This window comes from Pleurodeles waltl, chromosome 6, assembly GCF_031143425.1.
Source record: "Pleurodeles waltl isolate 20211129_DDA chromosome 6, aPleWal1.hap1.20221129, whole genome shotgun sequence".
Classification (NCBI taxonomy): Eukaryota; Metazoa; Chordata; class Amphibia; order Caudata; family Salamandridae; genus Pleurodeles; species Pleurodeles waltl.
The window spans coordinates 52,875,105-52,900,833 of record NC_090445.1 but is presented as its reverse complement, the minus strand read 5'-3'; the positions used below and the strand labels follow the sequence as shown (position 1 = coordinate 52,900,833).

The 25,729-nt window shown below is 43.9% G+C and overlaps 1 protein-coding gene across 1 annotated transcript in view; it reads left to right on the top strand.

The window, feature by feature from the left end:
- The window catches only part of LOC138301475 (complement C4-like), a 685,953-nt gene that overhangs the window by 540,717 nt on the left and 119,507 nt on the right, over window positions 1-25,729 (top strand). Inside the window, exons 33-34 of the mRNA XM_069241987.1 lie at window positions 4,135-4,228; window positions 20,197-20,350. Coding sequence (XP_069098088.1) covers window positions 4,135-4,228; window positions 20,197-20,350 — 248 coding nt within the window. The remainder of the gene's footprint in view (window positions 1-4,134; window positions 4,229-20,196; window positions 20,351-25,729) is intronic.

Here is a 25,729-nt window from a genome sequence, read left to right as displayed (position 1 = left end):
AGGAACTGACCAGCTGACCACTGTCCAGTGGTCATTTTGGAGTTTTAGCCAGGTGCATTCTGGGAGCTGGAGTCCTAACCCTCAAGGAGCAACTCAGAGCTTCTGGAACCTTGGGGTAAGTTGTGGACTCCCTCAACGGATTGACCTGCCATAGTGAGTCAAGCAGGCTTACCTCAACTGCGATCCGGCCTGACTTGCAGCTTCATCCTGCTAAAAAGCTCCAGAGCCCCAGACTTCCAGGATTTCACCGAGGGCTCCTGGAAAGGTGATCCGACAACCTTGCATCGAAATTGGCTTGCTGTGGAGGGTTGACCTCCGTCAGAAGGAAAAAGCTCCAAAAAAGCTTGGCATGGGCAGTGCAGTGGCCCCCATGCACAGCCCCGTCGCGCATTCCACTGCCTCAATTTCAGGCAGTGGAATGCGCGACAGGTGCTGCTGCACCCTCTGCACCACCACATTGCCGCCTTCTCCATTAGGAGCCTGCTGCAATGTTAAGGGCCTGTTCCCTGCTGGGTCGGTGGGAGGAAACACTATTCCTGCCCTCCAGCCCAGCGGGGAGCTCAAAATAGGGCCGGCGTCGTTTAGGCTGCCCGTGTGGCGTGATGGCGGTAAAGATTTCATAATGAGGGCCTAAGTCCAAAGATAAACTTTTGACAGAGGTCTCCCGCTTGCTGTAGCCAAGTAGGGCACCATCACGGTTGACCTCAAACTTTGACTTTGCCCCGGTGAAGTGCGACCGAGATGACCAGTTTGGCTCTTTTAGCTTCAATGCGCTAGAAAACATTAATTCTTTAATAAAATTAATTTCTCCGGTTCCCTTTATCGAATTGTAATCGTTTTGGTGTCATTTTAAAAATAAAAATATATTCTATTTTTATAAATTGGTGTTGGATTTTTATTGTGTTTTGTGTCTTACTTATTTACTGTATTGTGATTTTTGAATGCTTTACTCACTTCTTTCATAAGTTAAGCTTTGTCGCTCGTTGCCAAGTTACCAAGGGTTGAGCTGGGTTTAATTAATTGAGACCTAACTGGACCATATTAGGGGTTAGAGGCCGATTGCTAAGTGTAGGGATTTACCTGCCCTTACCAGTATTCTGCTTTCCAACACTAGAGGGGTCATCTGTAGCCAATATGAAGAAATTACAAGTACTTCAGAACTCAGCAGCCAGAGAAGTGGCTGTTATCCCAAGAAAAGCTCACATCTCTCCAGCATGGCATAGATTGCATTGGTTACTTATGGAGATGTGCATGAAATGTAAAACTCTGTTGACAGCCAAGGCAGTGCATGGCAATGCCCAGTAATATTTTGCTTATCAATCGCCACATTATAGTCAATTTGTAACATTAAGAGCCTCCTAAAATCAATGTTGCTACTTGTAAGATCTATGATCAGGAAAACAGGACAAAGACCTACTCACATTGTAAAGCACTACCAGCAGATCTCGGAGGCATTGACATTTTTTTTAAGGTTTTACATGCCACGTGCTTGCTTTTAGGGCTATGTAAGGTTTCTGATTGAACCTATTGATGATGTCACCAGCTTGTGAATGCATTGTGCATGCATTTTACCTACAGTATTGAGGTCTATGAAAATACAGTCAACCCTTATTTAAGAACCAGTACTACTAGGCTTACCCATGAACTCTGTGAGCATTGTGTCTTGACAGTGTCTACCTTGAAGCTGTAATTTATGTTGTACTGTACAATTTGCTATTATAGAATGTCACTTCTGTCAATACCATGTATACAGCCAGGCTTCAAGCCAAGAGTCATGGAACAGGTGAACAATACTCCTGAAAACAACTCTGCACTCGGCTTGCTAGGCAGCATATAAATTAGAGGTGAGGTTAGCTCCCAAACTCCCTTTAGCGATCCACCTTTCTCAGCTCCATGCTGCAGTTTGGGTAGGCGCTCACTCTCTTCCTCAGGCTCATCTCTCGGAGCTAGGGTGCTGTCACTGTATTCTGGTGGAACTAGAGTTGTGCATGAAAATTCATAAGGCCGCCTTAATGATATTCTTTTTCTTTTGTACTTTTCCAGAGATACGCTAGCGCAGCGGTCTCCCCTAAACGGTCGGGCACGACACACACCCAGATATGCGGATGTCTGCCCGTGTTTCTCAAGTTTACTCCTAGTCTTGTGACCTAACTTTTCTATAATCTTCCACCGCAGTCAGTTTCTCCCAGATTCATTGTTTTTCACCATTCTAGAGACACATTTTATTACAATAACGGCTTTCTCTTGGTGTATCGGCACGATACACGCTTATGTAAGCGGCCGTGCGCTTTACTTTGCACAATAATTGTTAGCCCCGCGTAACATAACAACCATGAGTCATAATAAATGTCATTCTTCTGAACGTTTTACCTATTTTTCTGCCTTTCAAATTCCGTGTTTTTCACTTTTAAAGAGATACGAGAATATTTGCTAGATATATTTACATATCCCTTTCCTAAAAGGTTAAATGTACCTTTTTAAATAGGGGGATAGACCTACCTATCCCTTCTTTAAATTAATTCTACTACTGTATATATATTTTTTGAAAGCTATTTAATCGTGCTTGAATCTGCTGATTTTCGTTTTTCAGAGTCTGGCCTCAATTATACTCCATTTTTATTTCCCTTTATCTTTCCTTTTTTCCACATGATTTCTTTCCCCGTCTACAGCTCAGACTTATCATGGTCTTCGGCCTCCCTATTCTGATTCATGCCATGGTCTTCGGCCTCCCTATTCTGATTCATGCCATGGTCTTCGGCCTCCCTATTCTGATTCATGCCATGGTCTTCGGCCTCCCTATTCTGATTCATGCCATGGTCTTCGGCCTCCCTATTCTGATTCATGCCATGGTCTTCGGCCTCCCTATTCTGATTCATGCCATGGTCTTCGGCCTCCCTATTCTGATTCATGCCATGGTTTTCGGCCTCCCTATTCTGATTCATGCCATGGTCTTCGGCCTCCCTATTCTGATTCATGCCATGGTCTTCGGCCTCCCTATTCTGATTCATGCCATGGTCTTCGGCCTCCCTATTCTGATTCATGCCATGGTCTTCGGCCTCCCTATTCTGATTCATGCCATGCTATTCCGTAATCAATTTTGACCATTGGAATTTAACTACGCAACTTGACATTTCCAAAAGTTGGAGGTGTGTTTGCCTCTCTCTTTTGCATGCATAGATGTCTCCTTCTTTGGGACACAAGTCCTCCATTTACCATCTCAATTGCACGCGGAACTTAGTTGGAATCTTCAACATAAGTAATGGATTTTGGGGCTTTATTCGTTCCTCTCCTCTTTCTCCTTGCATTTTGGATTTATTACTCTCATTGTTTCTCTGCCTGCCAACACATATCTTTTCACGTTATTATTGGCACCTTTGTAGTTAACTTTATTCACACACCACCTATAGGTATGTTTTCACCTTCACTGGGGTCACAGAAGGGCTATCATTTTATCAAATGAGACTTTGGGCCTCTTTCCAGCCACTAATACTTTTCTCTACCTCAGATCACACTTGCATTGTAGCATTTGATGATACCAGCAATACGTGTGACTGATGTACTCCATCTGTATATGTCCACAGCCTTGAAAAAGTCAATTCTGACGAAGCACGTGTCGGCTGTTGTTTTCCGAACATGAGAATTGTATTGGCTCTTTGACATCATGGCCATCTTTGCCTTACTGAAAAAGTGATGTGTTTCCCGAAATACCATAGAGGAATAAATTGACAGCTCTACGTACCTGTGATGTGCCGTGGTTTCTTTTCTTCTTACTTAATGATATGTGTACTTGCTGGTCCCCAGCAGACCAGTATAAGGGCCCAGTGAGTGTATATGGGAAGATAGAGGTAGGCCCATCTCTGGCACTGGTGATGAAGGGAAGTGATGCCAAATGACCCAGCTCTAGCACTGGAGGTGAAGTGAGGGTATTTGTGATGGCTCGGCTCTGGCATTGATGGTTAAGGGAAGGGACATGAGAAGGGAAGGGACATGAGCAGATCTGTCTTTTGAACTGCTGATGTATATAAAAAACGTGGTCGGCTTTGGCAATGGTGTTACATGGCCACAATACCAGAAGTTCTAGGACTCTGCTGTGTGACACCAATGGCTAATTTTGTCCTTTTCTGTCGGTTTCAGATTCTGCGACTGTACAACATGATGCAGGTGGAGAACAATACCTGCCAAGAACTGAATTTGAACATCGAGCTGACCGAAGATGTCCGGGAGCCAGGTAAGTGATGCTGTGACCTGGTGCAGACTGAGAAGACGACACTGTCCTCTGATGCCCCATGCCACAAGTGGAAGGAAGTGCCAGAGGCACACTCTTGTGACACACATTTCTAGACCACCCTGTGTACCATTTGTGCCAATTCCGTTGTGGGTTTTTCATCTGTTTCACATTTTGCAGACGTAACGGTCAATAGACAGTGTAGGGAGGCTACAGTCAGATTTAAGACCAACTATCAGCACGTGGGAACCTCCTTTCCTAGATGAAATCCCTGTGGCTTCCACATTCTGACTACTAGTTCTTGACACCCCGAATCCTAGCCTGTTGTAAAGAACTGCTCGATACTGATGACTGGCTATGTGATGATATGTTATGTTACTGTACATTACGTTATGTTATGACATTTCTGAAGCGCAAACAAATACCCGGAAAGGTGTCCTGGCACCAGAGTAATATTCCACACTACTCACAGGTAAAGAGTCCTAGGGCCAGATGTAGCAAAGGTTTTTATCCATTCTGTGTCTATGGGAAAAAGTGTTCGCACATATGGCCCCTAATTCCTGAAAATTCAAGTCTTCGGGGCCTTTCTAAAATGTAGTAAAAAAAATAATTTTCCAAAGAGTACATGGCAAATTGTTCCAAAGTATTACATCTCTAACTGAGAATCCAGTGCTACTCAAGCGAATCTGCCTCGTTCTCGACAGAACAAAAATCCATACCTCAGAAGAAAGTAAACTGAGCGTGGGTACATAATTGGTGACTTTTTGTGAGCAGTAGTCTGGGCCAATATGATTGACTGCTTTAGAACAAAGGGCAGTTACTTGGACAGAACCCTTTTCCCACTGGAAGCCAATGCAAGAGTTTTAAGGCTGAGAAAGCAGAGGAGAATCGTGGGAGTCCTAAAGCTAGTCAAGCCCCTCCATTCTGGACCCCCTGCAATTTCCTCATTAGGCCCATATCCATCCCCCAAAAAAAGGGAGTTGCAGTAATCCAAGTGGCTTAGTATGATGGTGTGTTACATTAAACTGTTAAAGGGCCGAGGCATAATCTATGCCCAGAATTGCAATAAGGAAACAAAGGGGTGAGCAGAGACCCCATGGGTGGTTCTCAACATATTGAAACTATTATGACACCATCACTGGCTGTGGGGACTCGAACTGGCTAACTGAGAAAGCTGCTAGCTCCAGCCATCCCCAGCGGCACGGACACAAAACGTGCCACAACTTGCCAAAATATTTTGAAAAAGAAAAGTGAAATGAATTAAGACAATGTTCCAGTTTTCGGTCATTCAATGTCTTTTAAACACCCTCAGCCCTCCATATAGGTTTTTTGTAAGTCCAACCCCCCCAAGAATATTTTGTAAGAAATTGGCTAAATAATAAATTTTAAGATACAATTTTCTAAAACGTTGGATTGAAACCTGTACAAATAACATGCAGTTCAGTCTTTATTGCATTAGGGCACGATTTTGTATCATATTATCAAGGCACTCATGACATGTGGTATATTTAATTGCATGGTGTGTGGTAGATCCTGCTACCACACATATCTCAGTTAGGAGTCCGGTGGTTAATGGTCTTTCTCTGATTAATTTTGGCAAAGCAGATCCGATAATTCCTGGGATATGCATATTTTGGTGTGCTAAGCATTAAAATATGCATGTTAGTCCCCATTATTAGGGTCAATTTTTGAACTGGGAGATGTAGGAAGTTGCCTCTGTATATACTATCTCAAAGTAAGAGATAGTGTGCACAGAGTCCAAGGATTCCCCTTAGAGGTAAGATAGTGGCAACATTAGATAATTCTAATGCTCTAGTTTGTGGTACTGTGGTTGAGCAGTAGGCTTATCAGAGGGTAGTGTTAAGCATTTGTTGTACACACACAGGCAACAAATGAGGAACACACACAAAGACCTAACCCCAGGCCAATACATTTTATTTAGAAAAATATATTTTCTTAATTTATTTTTAGAACCACAAGTTCAAGATTTGAAGTAAATACATAAAATGAAAGGTACTCCACACAGGTAAGTTAGGAACTTTGAATTAGAGCAATGACATATACAGTTTTTGTTACAATGGCAATAAGCTATTTTAAAAGTAGACAGTGCAAAAATCAACAGTTCCTGGGGGAGGTAAGTATTGGTTAGATTGTGAGGTAAGTAAGACACTTACAAAGCTCAGTCCCTGGATATAGGCAGCCCACTGTTGGGGGTTCAAGGTAACACCAAAGTTACAACACCAGCAGTTCAGGGCCGGTCAGGTGCAGAGGTCAAAGAGATGCCCAAAACACATAGGCGCCTATGGAGAACTCCGGTTCCGGTCAGCCAGCAGGTAAGTACCCGCGTCCTCGGGGGACAGACCAGGGGGGTTTTGTAGAGCACTGAGGGGGGACAGAAGTAGGCACACAAAACACACCCTCAGCGGCTCAGGGGGAGCCAGGTGCAGTGTGCAAAGCAGGCATCGGGTTTTGTATTGGTTTCAATGGAGGGACCCGGGGGTCACTCTAGCGGTGCAGGCAGGGTACAGGGGGGCTTCTTGGGCCAACCACCACCTGGGCTAGGCAGAGGGTCGCCTGGGGGTCACCTGTGCACTGAAGCTCTGTTCCTTCTGGTCCTGGGGGCTGCGGGTGCAGTGCGTGGTCCAGGCGTTGAGTCCCTTGCTACAGGCAGTCGCAGTCAGCGGGAGCCTCTGGATTCTCTCTGCAGGCGTCGCTGTGGGGATCCAGGGGGGTAATCTTGGGCTACTCACGGGGTCGCAGTCGCCAGGGAGTTCTCCCTGTGGTGTTGGTTCTCTGGATCTCAAGCCGGGGGCGTCGGGTGCAGAGTGCAAAGTCTCACGCTTCCGGAAAAGTGAGGTCTTTGAAGTTGTAGAAAAGTTGCAAGTTTGTTGCAGGTTGTTGAGCAGAGCGGCTGCTCACAGGAGTTTCTTGGTCCTGGGGTTCAGGGCAGTCTTCTGAGGCTTTGGAGGTCGCTGGTCCCTGTTGGATGCGTCACTGGTTGCAGGTTTTCGAGTCAGGAGACAGGCCGGTAGGGCTGGGGCCAAAGCAGTTGTCATCTTCCGTCGTCTCTGCAGGCTTGTAGGTCAGCAGTCCTTCTTTTTAGTTCAGGTTGCAGGAATCTGGTTTCCTGGGTTCTGGGGTGCCCCTAAATACTAGAAGTCAGATTGGTATTCAGGGGGCATCTCTAAGATGCCCTCTGGGTGTATTTTACAATAAATTCCACACTGGCATCAGTGTGCATTTATTGTGCTGAGAAGTTTGATACCAATCTTCCCAGATTTCAGTGTAGCCATTATGGAACTGTGGAGTTTGTGTTTGACAAACTCCCAGACCATATACTCTTATGGTTACCCTGCACTTACAATGTCTAAGGTTTTGCTTAGACACTGTAGGGGCATAGTGCTCATGCACATATGCCCTCATCTGTGGTATAGTGCACGATGCCTTAGGGCTGTAAGGCCTGCTAGAGGGGTGACTTACCTATGCCACAGGCAGTGTGAGGTTGGCATGGCACTCTGAGGGGAGTGCCATGTCGACTTAGTCATTTTCTCCCCACCAGCACACACAAGCTGTGAAGCAGGATGCATGTGCTGAGTGAGGGGCCCCCCGTGTGGCATAAGGCATGCTGCAGCACTTAGAGAACTTCCCTGGCATCAGGGCCCTTGGTACCAGGGGTACCATTTACAAGGGACTTCTCTGAGTGCCAGGGCTGTGCCAATTATGGAAGCAAAGGTACAGTTTAGGGAAAGAACACTGGTGCTGGGGCCTGGTTAGCAGGGTCCCAGCACACTTTCAATCATAACTTGGCATCAGCAAAAGGAAAAAAGTCAGGGGGTAACCAGGCCAAGGAGGCATTTCCGTACAGGAGATACATTTTTAGCCAAGGAGTCAGATTTTTAAGGTCCGATCTCAGAGAGCTGAGATACCAGTCAGGATACAGAGAACTTTAACAGCTAGATGTTATTTCAAGGAACTGTTGTTTCAACAATATGATTTGACACTAATTTTATGTCAAAAATATTCTGATGGCACAAATATCGTGGGACAGAATATTGAATGTAGCAATATTGTTTTAAGGCTTTTACATTGTTTTTTAATAATTAACAATTATTGTACATAATACCCTTTTTCATTATTTTGTTGAGTAGTTTTTGTGTGATAAGTTGTTTTTATATGAATGGTAAGTATGTTTAATTATTTTAGTTTTGTTTTTTGATTTGGTAATGTATTTACAGTGTTTCTTATTTGTTGATTGGGTAGTTAGATAATTGAATGTGTTTATTGTTTGATTGGAATAATAATTATTTATCTTATGTCCTGGTTTTTTATAATAATGGATATTTATAGTGTTATTATTTTGTAAGTAATATGTATTTTTTAACATTATTAATTTCATTAGTTTTTTGTTGTTGTTGTTGGAATATTAGGGTAATTGAGGAGGATGTGTGTTAAGTTTATTTTGTTAATTGAATATATAAATATATATAATACCTAGTGGTGGTTGCCACTAGGTAGTAATAGTTAGGACCTAGCTTCTATAGATTTTTTTTTTTTTTGTTTTGCTAATAACTTTGGAGCAATTTGACGAATCTTCAAGAAATATTCCAAAAGACAATGGTGGTCACTTCAGCTGCTGTCTGGAAAGTTTCGGGGTGATTCATCAAGCAAGATAAAGTGGGGGTCCCAAAACAAGTTTTCCCCATTCATTTTTCCATTGGGATTTTGAACAGCCATAGCACCGAAACCCCTGGATGGAATTACACCAAATTTGGCAGAAAGATAGCTCTTGGTCCAAAAAGAGGCCTTTTTGATACTTGGTGTAAATCTGTTCATTAGTTTTCAAGTTCTCAAATGAAAACCAAATTTGTATATATAGGGATGTGCATCCTCCTTGGATCCTCCTCTGACCCTCCTCGTTTCCTACGCAGATTCGTAGTAAAAGCAAGGCCCTAATTGGCTGACAAACACCTGACAGAAAAGTTGCTGTCGAAATTTTTTTCTCGCATTGCCTGGCTTGAAGGAGACAGTGTAAAAACAAATACAGGTATACTGACCCCATAGGACACATGGAGGGGTCCCTTAGGAACCCCTCATGGGCACATAATTGCCCTTTGTTTTTGTTTTTTTGATCCATGGGTTCGAGGATCCCCTTGGGATCCTGGGGAAAACCAAGGCACTGATTGGCTTGTTGCAACCTGACACAAATATTAACGTGTGCATTTAAAAAACCATAGAAATTCACTGAAAAAAACAAAAGTTACAGGTAATTATAGTTAAGGTGACGTTTTACCCATACAAACCCACAGAAATTCAGCAGTTATAGTTTCTATGGTTTTGTATGGGTAAAAACGTCAACATAACTATAACATCCCTGTAACCTTTGGTGCTTTCAATGAAAAGAAAAAAATAAAATATATATATATATATATATATATATATATACATATATATATATATATATATATATATGCTTGAATGTATATGTGTATGTGTGTGTGTGTATGGATATATATATATATATATATATTCACTAAAAAGAAACAAAGGTTACAGGGACGTTATAATTAGGAAATACAATTTAAAAAAACATAGAAATTAAATTAAAAAAATCAAAGGTTATAGGCTTGTTGTCATTAGGTTCACATTATAAACGTACAAAACCATAGAAATTCACATAGAGTTATTCGAGTAACTATAACTCATGCACTAAGGTAACTATAACTTGTGCTTCCACCAAGGGGGCACCCTGGGACATAGCAGGAGCCGGCCCAGGGAGGGGACAGTCCTAGAGGATCTCTAGGGGGTGCGTTACAATTGTTTAAAGCCCCAGGGAGGTGGCGGTGCTCAAGGCTGCAAGGGGGCTGGACAGCCCCCTGCACTTCATTTATTGAAAGCTCCAGGGAGGGCACCTTCCCTGGGGCCGTTGGGGGGGAAGCAGGGCCTCCCTCCCTTCATTAGAATTATTGAAAGCCAATATTTTGGGGTGGCGGTCCCTGGGGCTGCGGGAGTGCAGGGAGGCCCTCCAAATTAGTGTTCTTTAAAGCCCGGGGAAGTGGACCCCTATTACAATTGTTTAAAGCCCCCGTTGGTATACTTTTTTAAAACCCCAGGGAGGTGACTGTCCCTGTGGCTGCGGGTGGGCCTGGCAGCCCCCCCACATTAGATTTATTTAAAGCCCCGGGGAGGTGATGGGCTGGGCGGCCTCCCTGTGTCAGATTTATTGAAATCCAGTATTTCAAGGTGGCAGTCCCTGAGGCTGTGGGGGGGGGGTGGCGGCATCCCCGCTTTTGTTTTCTTTAAAGCCCTGGGGAGGTGGCGGTCTCTGGGGTGGTGGGGTGGGTGGCGGGCAACTCCCTCATTACAATTGTTTAAAGCCGTGGGAAGGTGGTGGTCCCAAGGGTTGTGGGGAGCCGGGTGGCTGCATCTCCTGTGAAAATTCCACATAAAAAAATGCTTTTTTGCTCTTTGTGGTGTTCCTCTGGGACCCCAGCACCAGAGCTAAGGGGTCAGGGTGACCCTATCTTAGCCCCTTTTCCTGTTTTTCATCGTTTTTTCAGGAACTTGGCTGAAGCCAAGTCCCAACATGGCTGCCAACACTTCTTGTTGAAGTCGCAGCCAATCAGATCTCAGTATGAGATGAGAGGAGTCTGCAGAACCTTCACGTCTCTATATATATACATATATATATATATACATATATATATATATAAATATATATATATATATATATATATATATATATATATTTTTTTTTTCTTTAATATTTCAAAAACTACTGAACGGATTTACACTAAATAATACAAAGGGTGCTATCTGGACCAAGAGCTATCTTTCTGACAATTTTGGTGTAGTTCCATCCAGTGATACAGGCTGTAGACCTGTTCAAAATCTATCTATGGGAATTAACATTGGAAACGCACCTTTGTTGAGCCCCCCTTTTTATCGGCCCCTACTTGAGGGATCACCCCAAAACATTCCAGACAGCAGCTGATGTGATATAGGCAAGTCAAAAAACGCTTTTTCTATAGAATCTAGGTCCTAGCTATAACTACCTAGTTAATATGTGTGTATATACACCGCCGTTTTCCCAGCCCCATCGCGGATGGCCTTGGTGAGGTTGCGATCCCCCAAAAATCCTGTTGATAGTTTACTTTTCAAGTTTTAAGTGACTCCTCCTATCTTAAGTCCTGAATGAAAGAACAGCCAAGGCCACATATGTCTTGCGAAGCAAAACATTTTTTTATTTCAAAGGCAGCAAAACACCCAACCCGTTTTGGAAAATCTCAGTTTCCTTGATAAACGGCAAACCAATTACAATGTATCTGCCATTTACTCGTAACTATACAAACACAAACAATGGACTACCATGACAATCCGCAGTGATTTCAATAACAGCAAATCGGCCATCTTGAAATGTATTTCCATGTACATTTGTCAGAGCCATACTTATTTAAATTACAATGGGGATTCAAACCCGCAAATCAACAGTTTAATAATTTTTTTTAATGTTATCAAAAATGAATTGTCTATTTATGATTTTATTGTTTTTCATTTAATTTTGTTGGTGTCAAGCTCATGTGGGCTACCTACAAACCCTAATTCCATAATTTCCAAGTGACCTAACACCCCCATAATACTACATTGCAAACATCCACCCAAAATAGGCGTAAAGACTTCAACTTATAGCATGACCTCATTTTGTTTCCATCTCCTGATTTTAACACCCACTCCTGAAAACAGACTTGTTTGCAAAAACAACCACTTATTTCATGTTCATAATTCATGCAAGAGAAACTTCTTGTTAAAGCCCGAATGGCTATAATAAAGCATATAACAGCTATTTTGCTCTTCAAATTCATCATCAGGAAAATATTTATCCAATATCATAAAGTCCCACTGAGTAACAAACTCTAGAATTGTACAGCCCACCTGTAATTAAAAACAACAGTTAAAATTCAATGTATATCCAAAATCAGCGTGAGGCACTTAAACATAAGAATAAAAAACATAAGAATAAGAAACCATAAAGGAACCAACTTAAGTATCCTAATGGTAAACTCTGAGCTAAATGTACTGCCAGTTCTTTGGCCTTATTAGGTCCAACAGGATGTTGAGTATTCAAACTAATGAATAGTCTCAACTCAAGTTTTCTAAATTCCAACGTTCTGTTACCACCTCTCTCTCTCTCTATAGAATTCTGTCCCGAATTAAAAAATGTAATAGTTTCACATTCTGATCGTGACACATTTTTAAATGTCTTGCCACAGGATAGTTCTTGTCATCATGTAATATTGCCCTCATATGCTCCAACACTCATTTTTTTGATGCATGAATTGTGCTACCCCCTTAGAACTTGTTCCATGGACACTGTAAAGCATACATACTGTAGTCAGAATTGCAGGATGCATGTTTCTTTTATAACAACTGTATTTACAAGCTTTACAATTCCCGCAAATGAAGAACCCACTGATAGGTTTACTGGTCTCCCTTTGTAGTATCAAACATTGGCTCAATGAATCCTTCAAAGACCTACTTCGCCTAAAGGGGAATCTAGGGTATTCATCCACTGTTTTGACCAAAGTTTTGTCCGTTTTCAAAACCAGCCAAAATTTCTGAAATATCTTTCTAACTTCCCTTGTTTTGTTTTGGTAGGTTGTAATAAATCTAATGCGTTCACTTTCCTTTACACTGACCCTTTCAACCATCAACAAATCCTCTCTTTTGACTTGACTCACTTTAGTCAAAGCTTTTTCAATAGTGGACTCAGGGTATCCCCTTTTCCTTAATCTCTCTATCATCATTTCAGTCTCTTTCCAAACAGCTGCATCTGAACTGCAGTTTCTCCTAGCTCTCCATAATTCCCCATGGGCGATACTATTTAACAAATTCTGTGGGTGATTGCTACTAGCATGGAGCAAACTATTCCCTGCAGTTTTCTTTCTGAATAAGATGCTTTTCACTTTACCATTTTCAATTAAGATTCTTACATCAAGAAATTCAAAAGCTTCCGACTGAATTTCACAAGTGAACTTCAAATTGAGGGAATTGTCATTGAGGATAGTAATAAATTGCAGTGCAGACTCAACACTTCCCTTCCAAATGCAGAAAATATTGCTGATGTACCTGACCCAAAAGACCAAGGCCCTCATTCCAACCCTGGCGGTCATGGACCGCCAGGGTGGAGGGACACGGAAGCACCGCCAACAGGCTGGCGGTGCTTCCAGGGCTATTCTGACCGCGGCGGTAAAGCCAATACAGGTATTGCTTGTCCTGCACATTATTATCTTATTTTTAGCAAACACATCAAAGCACTCTGTAAGGAAATGCCTCCTTGGCATCGTTACCCCCTGACTTTTTACCTTTGCTGATGCCACGTTATGATTTGAAAGTGTGCTGAGGCCTGCTAACCAGGCCCCAGCACCAGTGTTCTTTCCCTAAACTGTACCTTTGTCTCCACAATTGGCACACCCTGGCATCCAGGTAAGTCCCTTGTTACTGGTGCCCCTGGTACCAAGGGCCCTGATGACAGGGAAGGTCTCTAAGGGCTGCAGCATGTCTTATGCCACCCTGGGGACCCCTCACTCAGCACATGCACACTGCTTGCTAGCTTGTGTGTGCTGGTGGGGAGAAAATGACTAAGTCGACATGGCACTCCCCTCAGGGTGCCATGCCAACCTCACACTACCTGTGGCATAGGTAAGTCACCCCTCTAGCAGGCCTTACAGCCCTAAGGCAGGGTGCACTATACCACAGGTGAGGGCATAGGTGCATGAGCACTATGCCCCTACAGTGTCTAAGCAAAACCTTAGACATTGTAAGTGCAGGGTAGCCATAAGAGTATATGGTCTGAGAGTCTGTCAAACACAAACTCCACAGCACCATAATGGCTGCACTGACAACTGTGAAGTTGGTATCAAACTTCCCAGCACAGTAAATGTACACTGATGCCAGTGTGCACTTTATTGTAAAAATACACCCAGAGGGCATCTTAGAGATGCCCCCTGAAAACATACCCGAATTCCAGTGTGGGCTGACTAGTTTTGCCAGCCTGCGACACACCAGACATGTTGCTGGCCACATGGGGAGAGTGCCTTTGTCACTCTGTGGCCAGGAACAAAGCCTGTACTGGGTGGAGGTGCTTCTAACATCCCCCTGCAGGAACTGTAACACCTTGCGGTGAGCCTCAAAGGCTCACCCCCTTTGTTACAACGCCACAGGGCATCCCAGCTGGTGGAAATGCCCGCCCCTCCGGCCACAGCCCCCACCTTTGGCAGCAAGGCTGGAGGATATAATGAGAAAAACAAGGAGGAGTCACTGGCCAGTCAGGATAACCCCTAAGGTGTCCTGAGCTGAGGTGACTCTGACTTTTAGGGCTGTGCCCCCTCCCCACCGGGAGAAGGCACAAAGAGGGTGTAGCCACCCTCAGGGCTAGTAGCCACTGGCTACTAACCTCCCAGACCTAAACACACCCCTAAATTGAGTATTTAGGGGCTCCCAGAACCGAGGAAGATAGATTCCTGCAACCTGAAGATGAAGAAGGACTGCTGACCTGAAGCCCTGCAGAGAAGACGGAGACACAAACTGCTTTGGCCCTAGCCCTACCGGCCTGTCTCCCCACTTAGAGAAAAACTGCAACAGCGACGCATTCCCCCAGGGTCCCCCGACCTCTGAAGCCTCAGAGGACTACCCTGCATCTGAAAGGACCAAGAAGCTCCCAAGGACAGCGGCCCTGTTCACCAAAACTGCAACTTTGCAACAAAGAAGCAACTTTTAAAGACCACACATTTCCCGCCGGAAGCGTGAGACTTTCCACTCTGCACCCGATGCCCCCGGCTCGACCTGCGGAAAACTAACTCTACAGGGAGGACTCCCCGGCGACTGCGAGCCCGTGAGTAGCCAGAGTTGACCCCCTGAGCTCCCAAAGCGACGCCTGCAGAGGGAATCCAGAGGCTCCCCCTGACCGTGACTGCCTGCTTCAAGGAACCGACGCCTGGAAAACACACTGCACCCGCAGCCCCCAGGACCTGAAGGAACCGAACTCCAGTGCAGGAGCCACCCCCAGGCGGCCCTCTTCCTAGCCCAGGTGGTGGCTACCCCGAGGAGCCCCCCTCTTGCCTGCCTGCATCGTTGAAGAGACCCCCGGGTCTCCCCAATGAATCCTATTGCAAACCTGATGCCTGTTTGCACTCTGCACCCAGCCGCCCCTGTGCCGCTGAGGGTGTACTTTCTGTGCCTGCTTGTGTCCCCCCGGTGCCCTACAAAACCCCCTGGTCTGCCCTCCGAAGTCGCGGGTACTTACCTGCTGGCAGACTGGAACCGAGGCACCCCTATTTCCATTGAAGCCTATGTGTTTTGGGCACCACTTTGACCTCTGCACCTGACCAGCCCTGAGCTGCTGGTGTGGTAACTTTGGGGTTGCCTTGAACCCCCAACAGTGGACTACCTTGGACCCAACTTTGAACCCTGTAAGTGCTTTACTTACCTGTGAAACTAACAAATACATACCTCCCCCAGGAACTGTTGATTTTTGCACTGTGTCCATTTTTAAAATAGCTTATTGCCATTTTTGCCAAAACTGTGCATGCTATTGTGATGATTTAAAGTTCCTAAGATACCTGAGTGAAATACCTTTCATTTAAAGTATTGTTTGTAAATCTTGAACCTGTGGTTGTTCAAATAAACTAAGAAAATATATTTTTCTATATAAAAACCTATTGGCCTGGAATTGTCTTTTGAGTGTGTGTTCCTCATTTATTGCCTGTGTGTGTACAACAAATGCTTAACACTACCCTCTGATAAGCCTACTGCTCGACCACACTACCACAAAATAGAGTATTAGAATTATCTCTTTTTGCCACTACCTTACCTCTAAGGGGAACCCTTGGACTCTGTGCATACTATTTCTTACTTTGAAATAGTACATACAGAGCCAACTTCCTACACACTCCTTCTGTAATCGTTGTCTTATTGACATCTGCTTCAGCACTTCAATTGCTTGAAGTTTCCAGCACTACATGAGCGTGGTGATAACAATGAAGACTAAGGACCACCCAATGTTAAGGATATCTTTCAGATGCCATGAGGCGTTACAAGATGCCAGGAATAATAGAACCATAATGCCAAAGATAGCGACTACAATGGCCAGGATGCCCACAATAGTGCAATGGATGCACACCTTAATGCTTAAGGTAGCTACCACAATGCTTGTGCCACCATACAAAGATACCGTTGGTTCTGAGAATCATCTTTACCATCAGGCAGCTGCAGAACATCTGTAAAAATGTGTCAGAGTTGCGAGTCCGCGCAGAGGTAAAGTTTCTAAACAGCAGTGTTGTCTCCTCTGCGAATCCCTATCCGCTGGTTTCACTGCATAGTTTGCACCCACTAACTAACATGGCCCCAAAAATAGTTCCTCCCCAGTGCCAAATATGAAGGCAGCCATCATGGAACCCTGCAAGCTTCACCACCAGAGGTTTTATAAATACAGCTGTTATTGGCATAGTGCTTACCAATTCAGAAAAACTATGACTTGCAGATCTTTCTGATTCATCCCACTGCCTTTGGGTAAGTTTCCAACTGAAGTTGTTAAGAGGTCAAAACAGATCATTGAGTAGGAAGAGGATTGCCAACAAGTCACTGAATGCAGTGCTCAGCTGCTGCTTGAGTAACTAACAGTAATTAATTCACTGCACAAGTGTGTTTGTTGATGAAAGATATGCTTGGTAGGTTAACCTGGCCTCATTATATGTATAGCTGGGATTAATGTGATGACATGCATTTCTCATGATATCTTCTGATTCAAAAGCCATTTTATGCATTTGAAATAATGTACTATGAATTTATGTGATGTCATTATTAGACGGAGGGTTGTGTGGTGGGATGTCCAATGATGTCATCGTTATACTAATAAGTGACACTAACATTTCGAAAACCCTACCTCTTTATGGTCAAGGAATTTAAATAAGTATTGTGAAAGCATTTTGACCCATTTACTAGTTTTCCCGATATGATTAATCTTTTTAGGGATTTCAAGGAGTGAGGAAAAAACACATCAGTACTTCAATCAATGAACTGTGCAACCTATTTTGTCACACATTGAATTTTGGAGGCAGGAAATAGGTTTAAAAGTTTTATTTCCAAATTCGAAGTCAGACTTACTTAAATAAGTGTTAGAAATATGCAGTATATAAGTACAGCATCACCAAAGGCTAATCAAAGTGCCTAATCAGGTTAAATCGAACAAGCATAAAGCGCACCAATATTTCAGTGGTGACAATACAATAGATGTTAAAAAGTACTTGATGATCAAAGTTCAAACTGCTATCCTCCTGCCTAGTCATTTGTAGCTAATTAAATCTAAATATGCTAAGTGACCTAAAGGGGAAACCTCAAGACTCTTCTAAAAGGTAAGGAATAGAGATATAATCCAAAACGTCAGCATGACAGAAAGGTATGCATAGAGAGATGTGCGTAGCATAAAGCCACTTCAGCCAGAGAGATCTGTAGCTCTCTAAAGGTTTGCTCTTGTCAAAGGGAAGTAGGAATCTGTCTGCCCTAACTTGGCACCACTTTAAGCCTAGCAGATCATTTGAGAGCTGAAGTCATTATCACTGGTAATTTTCCATCTTCCGCACACAGTTTGGAATCCACAACTCCAATTAGGCTTTCATTCCTCAAACGGAACATCAGGACGACCTATCTGAACAACTTTGGACTCCTCCCGTCTCCAGGAGCTCAGAAGGGAGTTCATCTTCACATTCTTCAGTTAACAATCCTCGTCCTTGCCAGCACACGTTCCCATGCCCTCCTTATCTCAAACCAAGAACAGACCATTCATTAATTGCAGACTTCTGCAGAAACACCTGTAAAATAAGAAGATACAATGGAGATGAAACATCACATTGAAGGTTAAACATGGAAAAATATTTCAGGCCTTCTCAAGCAAATTGAACATAGAATTCAATCCACATTCAAATACGTGGCAATACGCGCATTTCTGCTTTTAAATACACTAAATGATGAAAAAATAAAATGGTATAACAATAAACCATGATCCTATAATCTGAATAAATTGAATATAAATGCTTATACGTGTACTTTTCTAGTCAATAAGTATCATTATTTAAACATGCCTATAACTTTCCTACATTTCTACTTATAAATGCACTTTGTACAATGTGATTTTATATGCACCACTCTAACATGACTACAAATGAACGCACATTATATATGTCATTGATCACATTTCAATTTCACTTCTGAAATGCATAATGGCACAACCAAGTTATGCGCTCTCAGCGTGCATTCCATGCTGTGTGTTAATGAGGTTCTTTCAGGTGTGTATATTTCCCTGAGAGGCTTCGTTCCAGGCAGGACAATATGAGAACACTGAGAGAGTCAGGAATCAGTATGAGATGATAACTGTGCACAGAATATGAGTGCTTCTTCTGGGAAGGACATTCTCAATTGTGACTGGTTGGTAGAAGCAATGTGAACTGAAATTATCATCTGTCTTCTCTGATCCTTCTCAGTGGCTAGATACCTTGTTGACAGGCCTACATTTTCTATTTATTTCACCATAAAGTGTTGATTTTGAATATGCAATATTTTGAACTTTTTTTGTAATGAAAAGACCAACTGAATCACTGCTTGCAAAATTTGCAGGTTCCTTTAGGTATTTGTCTGAGATCCACTATCAGTAGTTTCAAGGAAATCTGCAACTTTTACATTATTACTCACCTGTAAATCTGGATCTTAGTTTTCACTCTGTCTTTGGTCTTGACAGTGAATAGAAGATGCTGAAGAATGTCTTGTCTCAGAGGTGATAATTTGTAGTTATTCCCGTTTGCACTTCATACTCAAAGTTTATTGTTACTGCTATAATAATGTTCTCAACCACGTAATTTGACCAAGGTGCCATTTTGAAACAAGTCCAAGGCTACATTTGGACTGTGCCTCAGAAAGTGTTTCACAGCTTAAGATCTCAATCCATCAATCAGGATTTATAAAGCGCTGCTAATCAACCAATAGGGTAGCCATGCACTTGCAGGTCCCGGAAGGCTCATTCGAACAGCCAGTTTTTGAGGGCCTTTGGAATTCCAGAAGTGAGGTGATGTTCAGGAGCTGTGTGGGAAGGCTATCCAGGTCTTTGCTGTGTCATTAGGTGCGGGGAATGTTGGCAAGTAATAGGAAGGTGGAGCGTACTCATTTCACAGGTTGGTGGAAGTTCAGGGGTGGTTAATGTAGGTGGGTCCTTGGTTGTGTAGAGCCTTGTGTGCATGGGTCAGCAGTCTATATGGGGATCACTTCTGTAGGGGGAGCCAATGGAGTTTCCTGGGTTGTGTGTGATCTGGGTTCATCGGGCATGTCGAGGATGAGTCAGGCTGCGGCATACTGTATGGCTTGAAGTCTCAGTAGGAGGGGTCCAGCGATTCCTACGTAGAGAGCATTGCCATAGTCCAGTCGAGTGGTGATGAGGGCCTCTGTCATGGTGCATCTCTTGTCCAGGGGTAGTCATTTGAAGATCGTACGTAGCATGTGCAGAGTGATGAAGCAGGCGGAGGAGATGGTGCTGCTCTGTGCTTTTATGGTGGGCTTGTTATCAAGGATGATACCTGTTCAGCTGGTCTCTGAAATTTTGCTCCAGCTGTAGTGGGGAGCAATGGCCATTTTAGGGGTGGTGATGCGGGGCTGGAGATGCTGAAGTGGACGATGGAGTGATCTGCCTATGTGAGTTCTGTGATGTGGCTATATTTGACGTGGTTGCTGATCTCAGGGGCTTCTGAGGGTTATGAGTTGTAGTGTTTTCCTGTGAGCCAGCCATCTATTGGTTTGTTACCATCTTCAAAGGCAAAGGCACTGGCTTGATTTCTGTTCACTATCAGTCCATCATCTTTTGTAATGGGCAGGTTCACAGGCCAAGTGTGACACTTTGTGCTGTGTTTGCTTTTACTCTCCTGTTGCTCCTGAAGATGAGGATGCAGACTACGACTACAGCGAAGGAGATGATGTCAATGAAGAGCCCTCTGCCAGGATCCACTGGCAGGACCTCCGCAGCAGACGCAGGCGCCAGGCTGTGCCGCTCGAAGGGAAAACCAAGGAGGTGGTGTATATGGTGTATCTGTGGTAAGTGGGAAGAATGCTGTAAATTATGCTTGTGATAAATCTATGGTGTGATGTGTAACATATCTGCAGTAATTAAATGGTGTACTGTATAAATATTTTAGGGGTAAGTGTATGGAGTTCAGAGTAACATATATCTCCAGTAATTAATTATAGTGCTGTGTAACACCTGTCTCTGGTAAGAATTTGTGCTGTATAAGTCATGTGATGCATGTATTGAGTGATGAATATCATCCATCTCTGGTGTATGAAGTGCTGTGCATGACCTATCTTTGGTAAACATATGAAGTGCTATCTAAGCTTTGTCTGTGGTAAGTACATGGAGTGCTGTGCAAATTTGGTATATGATAAGCATGTGGAGTGCTACATAAGATATGTCTGCTTAAGTATCTGGAATACTGTGTTTGAAATATATCTATAAGCATGGGAGTGCCATGTCAGATCTGCCTTCAGTGAGTGTATAGAGTGCTATGAAGATCTCTTTTGCTTTTGATGAGGGTGCTGTTTTAGATCTAGCTGTGGTAGGTTAAGAACATTTAGGAATTTAAGAACATGGAAACAGTGGCGAAAAAGAAAAAGTGATCTATAAAAAAAATCTATAAGGGGAGAGCTTAAAAAAACTATGGTAGCTCTATTGTGGAATACAAGCCCTTTTCATCCTTTGCTAATAAGTTGTTTGTGGTGATGTGTTCTTCCAGTGCTTAATTTAAGCCTGTAGTTGCGGGTGCTCATCAACTTCACTTAATTGGCAATACTGGCACTTATGACAGTCTGCCACATGGTGCCGATGTTTATCTAATTTACTGATGTGTACAAGAGTAGTTGTTTATTTGTTTCATTTTAAAATGACTAATACCTACCGCCCAAGCCATTCTTATAGCGTTGGAGGCTTGGAATGATCTGAATTGTCTCACTTGTAGGAGTGTGATGGTGTGTAGTTGTGTTGGTGCTGTCATTGCCAGAGTTGGCAAGGGCTATGAGTAGTGTAAGGTTCATGGCCTCCTTATGAGGGCCCTGACACTTAAATGTTTTTACAAATTAAGCACTGGTGCACTTGCTCATCTTCAAGCTGATTCCTACCAGAGCACAATTTTAACAGTATTGGGAAACTTGAAGTTAGGTTGCTTGTTTGAGCAGGGATATTTTGGGCACATGCTGTGTGGGACCATGATCTGATACATTGTATTTTTGTTCACATGCCATTAGGAAATTTGTCCACAACTTACATGAAGCTAGTGATGCAAAATGTGCTCTTAAGGGTTACAGTAGCCTTGGCTGGTGAGTTAGTGTGTTATAAGATCTGTCTTGTCCTTCTTCTTACACATAAGGACATAGTTTGCATGCATGCATAGCTAAGTATCCTACTGAAGATGCTGTTTGATTTCTGCATTAACCAGAAGAGCGTATCCATTATATATTTTACAGTGTCTATGTGGGCAGGATGGAAGCTGTTTTATTGGACAGGATCTTCTGTGGTGTGTCCTTCCCTTGGAATATGGCCATCTAGACATTAATTCCTCAGTGGTCTTTTGCCTCTGTGAGTTTTACAAAGCTGCTAGTCTCCTTCTTCAGGTGCCTCAATACACATATGCTGAGGGACAGGGTAGTCTCTGTCACCTTCCATCCTCATGCTCCCTTGTATGTGATCTGCAAGATAGCTACATGGGCTACACTACCTAAATTCGGAAAACACTGGTAAATGCATGTTAGTTCGCAGCTGATGCTAACCCTGGCAGGGCTCTCTTCAAGCTTCTCACTGAATTTCTAATTCATGAGGTTACTTCCTCTTTTTAGTCTTCATTCTCTTTTTCCCTAGGCTAGGATGTACCAATAAGTCAATGTTCTCCAGTATTGGGGTATCTTTCATAGATTCACATGCTTGAATCATTCCCCGTCGTCGAAGTGGGAGTCCCACGGTATATAGAAAGCAATAAAAAATAACATTTTTATTTGTTTTTTTTTTTTATTGTATTCAATGGCAAAAATACAACCACTTTCCTAGCTTATTAGCTTAATTGGGAAAGCCCCAAAGTTCAGCCAATCAGGCGAGACCACCCCTTTAGAGCCCTCAGCACAGAGGCTCAGTCTATCAGATTTTCTACGCACGTCGTGTGTAAGGGAGTCTCCCTGAGCTCTGCTCAGTTTACTTTCTCTTCAGGAGATATTATTCAGCCTTTCATTCTTAGCTTGGCTGTAGTTCGTTCTCCATCATGTCTACAGCTAGAAAAGGTTTATTTAGACCTTGTGGTACCTGTGGGAAATTAAGACTTCATTTTGAAAACCCTCACAAGGACTGTATCTACTGTCTCTATCCTGAACATAAAGTCAAGGATTGCAAGATCTGCAGAACATTTCCCAGTAAGACTCTCAGAGACAGAGAAGCCAGGCTCCTACTTTGGCTACAAAAGCGGAAGTCCAGAGAGACTTTGTCTGAGGATGAGGACAGTGATGCTTCAGTGGCCTCAAAGAAAAGGAAGAGGTCTGTGGAGAGCTCTTCCCCCAAAACCAGTAAGTCAGCCAAAAAGCTGCATGTGTTTAAGGAGAGAGCTGAGGAACATCCATCAACTTCCAGGGAACATAGTGGTAAGGTTCGTTCTGAGCCATCTACTCCAGCTACCACATCAAAGAAGTTCAAGAAATCCTCAAGTTCCCTACCACCGTCGACATCCAAGATTTCTACACCGTCGACGACCGCATCATCGATGACAGGCTTTGCTTCACCGACGAATACAGCGACGGCCACATTTACAGCTCTGTCGTCGCCAGTGATTATGACTTCTTCCCCATTGTCAGTGTCTACCATAACGTCGGTGAGTTTAAAATACGGTCCCTCACCCGCTCAGACCATCAAAATTTCAAAGAGACCGTCGACAGGGAAGAAGGTGAGGTCTCTATCGTCGATGCACACGTCGACATCAACAAGTAAGCTGCAAAGCTCATCGTTGATGAATCCACTGACGGCCGCAGCGACGACGGCGCGAAGATCTACTTTGCCGTCGACAGCATCGCCAATGACGCCAGCTCCATCGACGACAGCTCCGACGATGACAGCTCCTTCAATGACAGCTCCATCGACGCCCGCACCATTGACGACAACACCATTGATGACAGCTCCTTCGACGCCCGCACCGTCGACGACAAAACCATCGACGACCGCACCGTCGACGACAGCTCCGTCGACAGCTTAATTTTCTGAGTCTTCAACCAAACACTATGGAGGATCCCCTTTCTTGCCTCTAAGGATTCTGGCAATAAGAAGTAAATCTACTTACCTGTTGCCTTCTCATACACCACCTAGTAAGGTGTCGCCAGCAACCCCACAACATCTGTTTGCTGATGATGAGGAAGAGGACGATATATATTCGGATGACGGCCTTTTCCTGGTGGTGCGTAGATGATGAAGAGGAGAGTGATCAACTCTATTTACAACCACAGGCGCAGAGTCACACAAAACCTCAGGAGTTGCAACAGGAACAAACTATCCAGATGCCTGTCTCCTTGATTGCCAACCTTCAGCAGATAATACAAGATTATTACACTAGATTTCCTCCACCTGGCACCACTACTCCGGTGCAGCCTCCACCCACACCGCTGAGCACTCCCATTCAGCCATCGGATTCTAGGGGACCCATCCCAGTCCCATCATCTGGCCAGGATATTGATCCACCTTTGTCAGATGACGAACAAGAGGAAGGCGAAATACAAGACTCTGTCTCGGTAATTCAGGAATGGGATGACTATCAGATTCAGACGCCATCCCCTTCTACACCACCACCAGTCGACTCTCCACCGCAAGATATTGGTGGTTTCCACAGTGTAATGGAGAGAGCAGCAAAAAGATTTCAACTGCCAATAACATCCAAGCAGTCAGACTATTTCCTCTATGATTTCAAGGAGGACACTAGAAAGTCAGTAAGAGCAATACCTATTGTTGCCTTTATTTGGGAAGAAAGGCTTAAGGTCATGCAGACCCCGTCTTCAATACCAGCGGTGCTACCAAGGCTCGAAAAGAAGTACAAGGCACCAGATAATTCACCAGCTTGCTTGGTTAGTCACCCTAAACCGGACTCCGTGATATCTCAGGCAGCTCAGCGAAGGTCCAGGAATCCGTCTTCACCTTTGACTGTGCCCCCGGATACGGAGGGGCGACGGTTAGATTCAATTGGCAAGAAATTCTTGACTATGGCAGCCACCACGGTCAGAGCAGCGAGTTCCCTGGCAATCCTGGGAAGATACGGCTGTCAAATGTGGTCAGACATATCACAGTTTATAGACCTTCTGCCTGAGGATAGCAGAGCGGAGGCGCGCAAGATATTACAGGAGGTTGAGAAGATCTCGGCTGAGATGATAGATTGTGCCATTGATGTCTCCTCTATCGGTTTCCACCAGTTAGCCGGGGCGGCTGTACTCAGACGTCAGGGGTGGCTGAAGGCTACATCGTTCCGCCCAGAGGTGCAGTTACAGATCTTCGACATGCCCTATGATGGTGAACTGTTATTCGGTAAGCATATTGATGATGCTTTGCAATCCATTAAAACAGACACCGAAACAGGCAGATCCCTGGGTACATTACAGTTCAGAAGACAGCCCTTTCGAGGAGCAAGAGGAAGAGGGCTCTATTCTTACAGAGGCGGCTCACACCAGTACCGCCAATATTCATCCTACCAAGGCCAATTTCGTTCCACCATTGGTCAACAGCAGCCGCATACTTATCGACAACCACCATCTACACACTTCTGGGCAAACCTCAAGAGGAAAATCTGCTTACAAGGCCAAAGAAGCAGCAAGAAAACACTGACCTGCATCAGTTGCCTGCACCCAACCCCTATTCCAACACTCTGATAGGGGGCAGAATTTCCAGTCCGTCACCAGTAGTCCCAGATTACATCAGACAAATGGGTCCTCGATATTGTCAGCAAGGGACACACTCTAGAATTCAGTCAGCCTCCCTCTCACGTACCACCAAAGGGACCACCACCTACTCATCTAAAGGAACTCCTAGTGCAGATTGCCATCTTGATAGACAAGGGAGCAATAGAGATCGTACCAAGGAATCAGAGGGGAGCAGGCTTCTACTCTTGCTTCTTCCTTATACCGAAAAAGACAGGAGACTGAAGACCTAATTTAGACCTTTGTTCTCTGAACAAATTCCTCAAAAAGCAATATTTTGCATGATCTCCCTTCAAGATGTCCTACGCCTACTCAACCAAGGAGATTTCATGGCATCCTTGGACCTCCAGGACACGTATTTCCACATCATCCATTCATCCCAGTCACAGGAAATTCTTACGGTTCAAGGTTGCAGGTACCCATTATCAGTTCAGAGTATTACCTTTTGGCCTCAGATCGGCCCCAAGAGTTTTTACCAAAGTCTTGGCACCA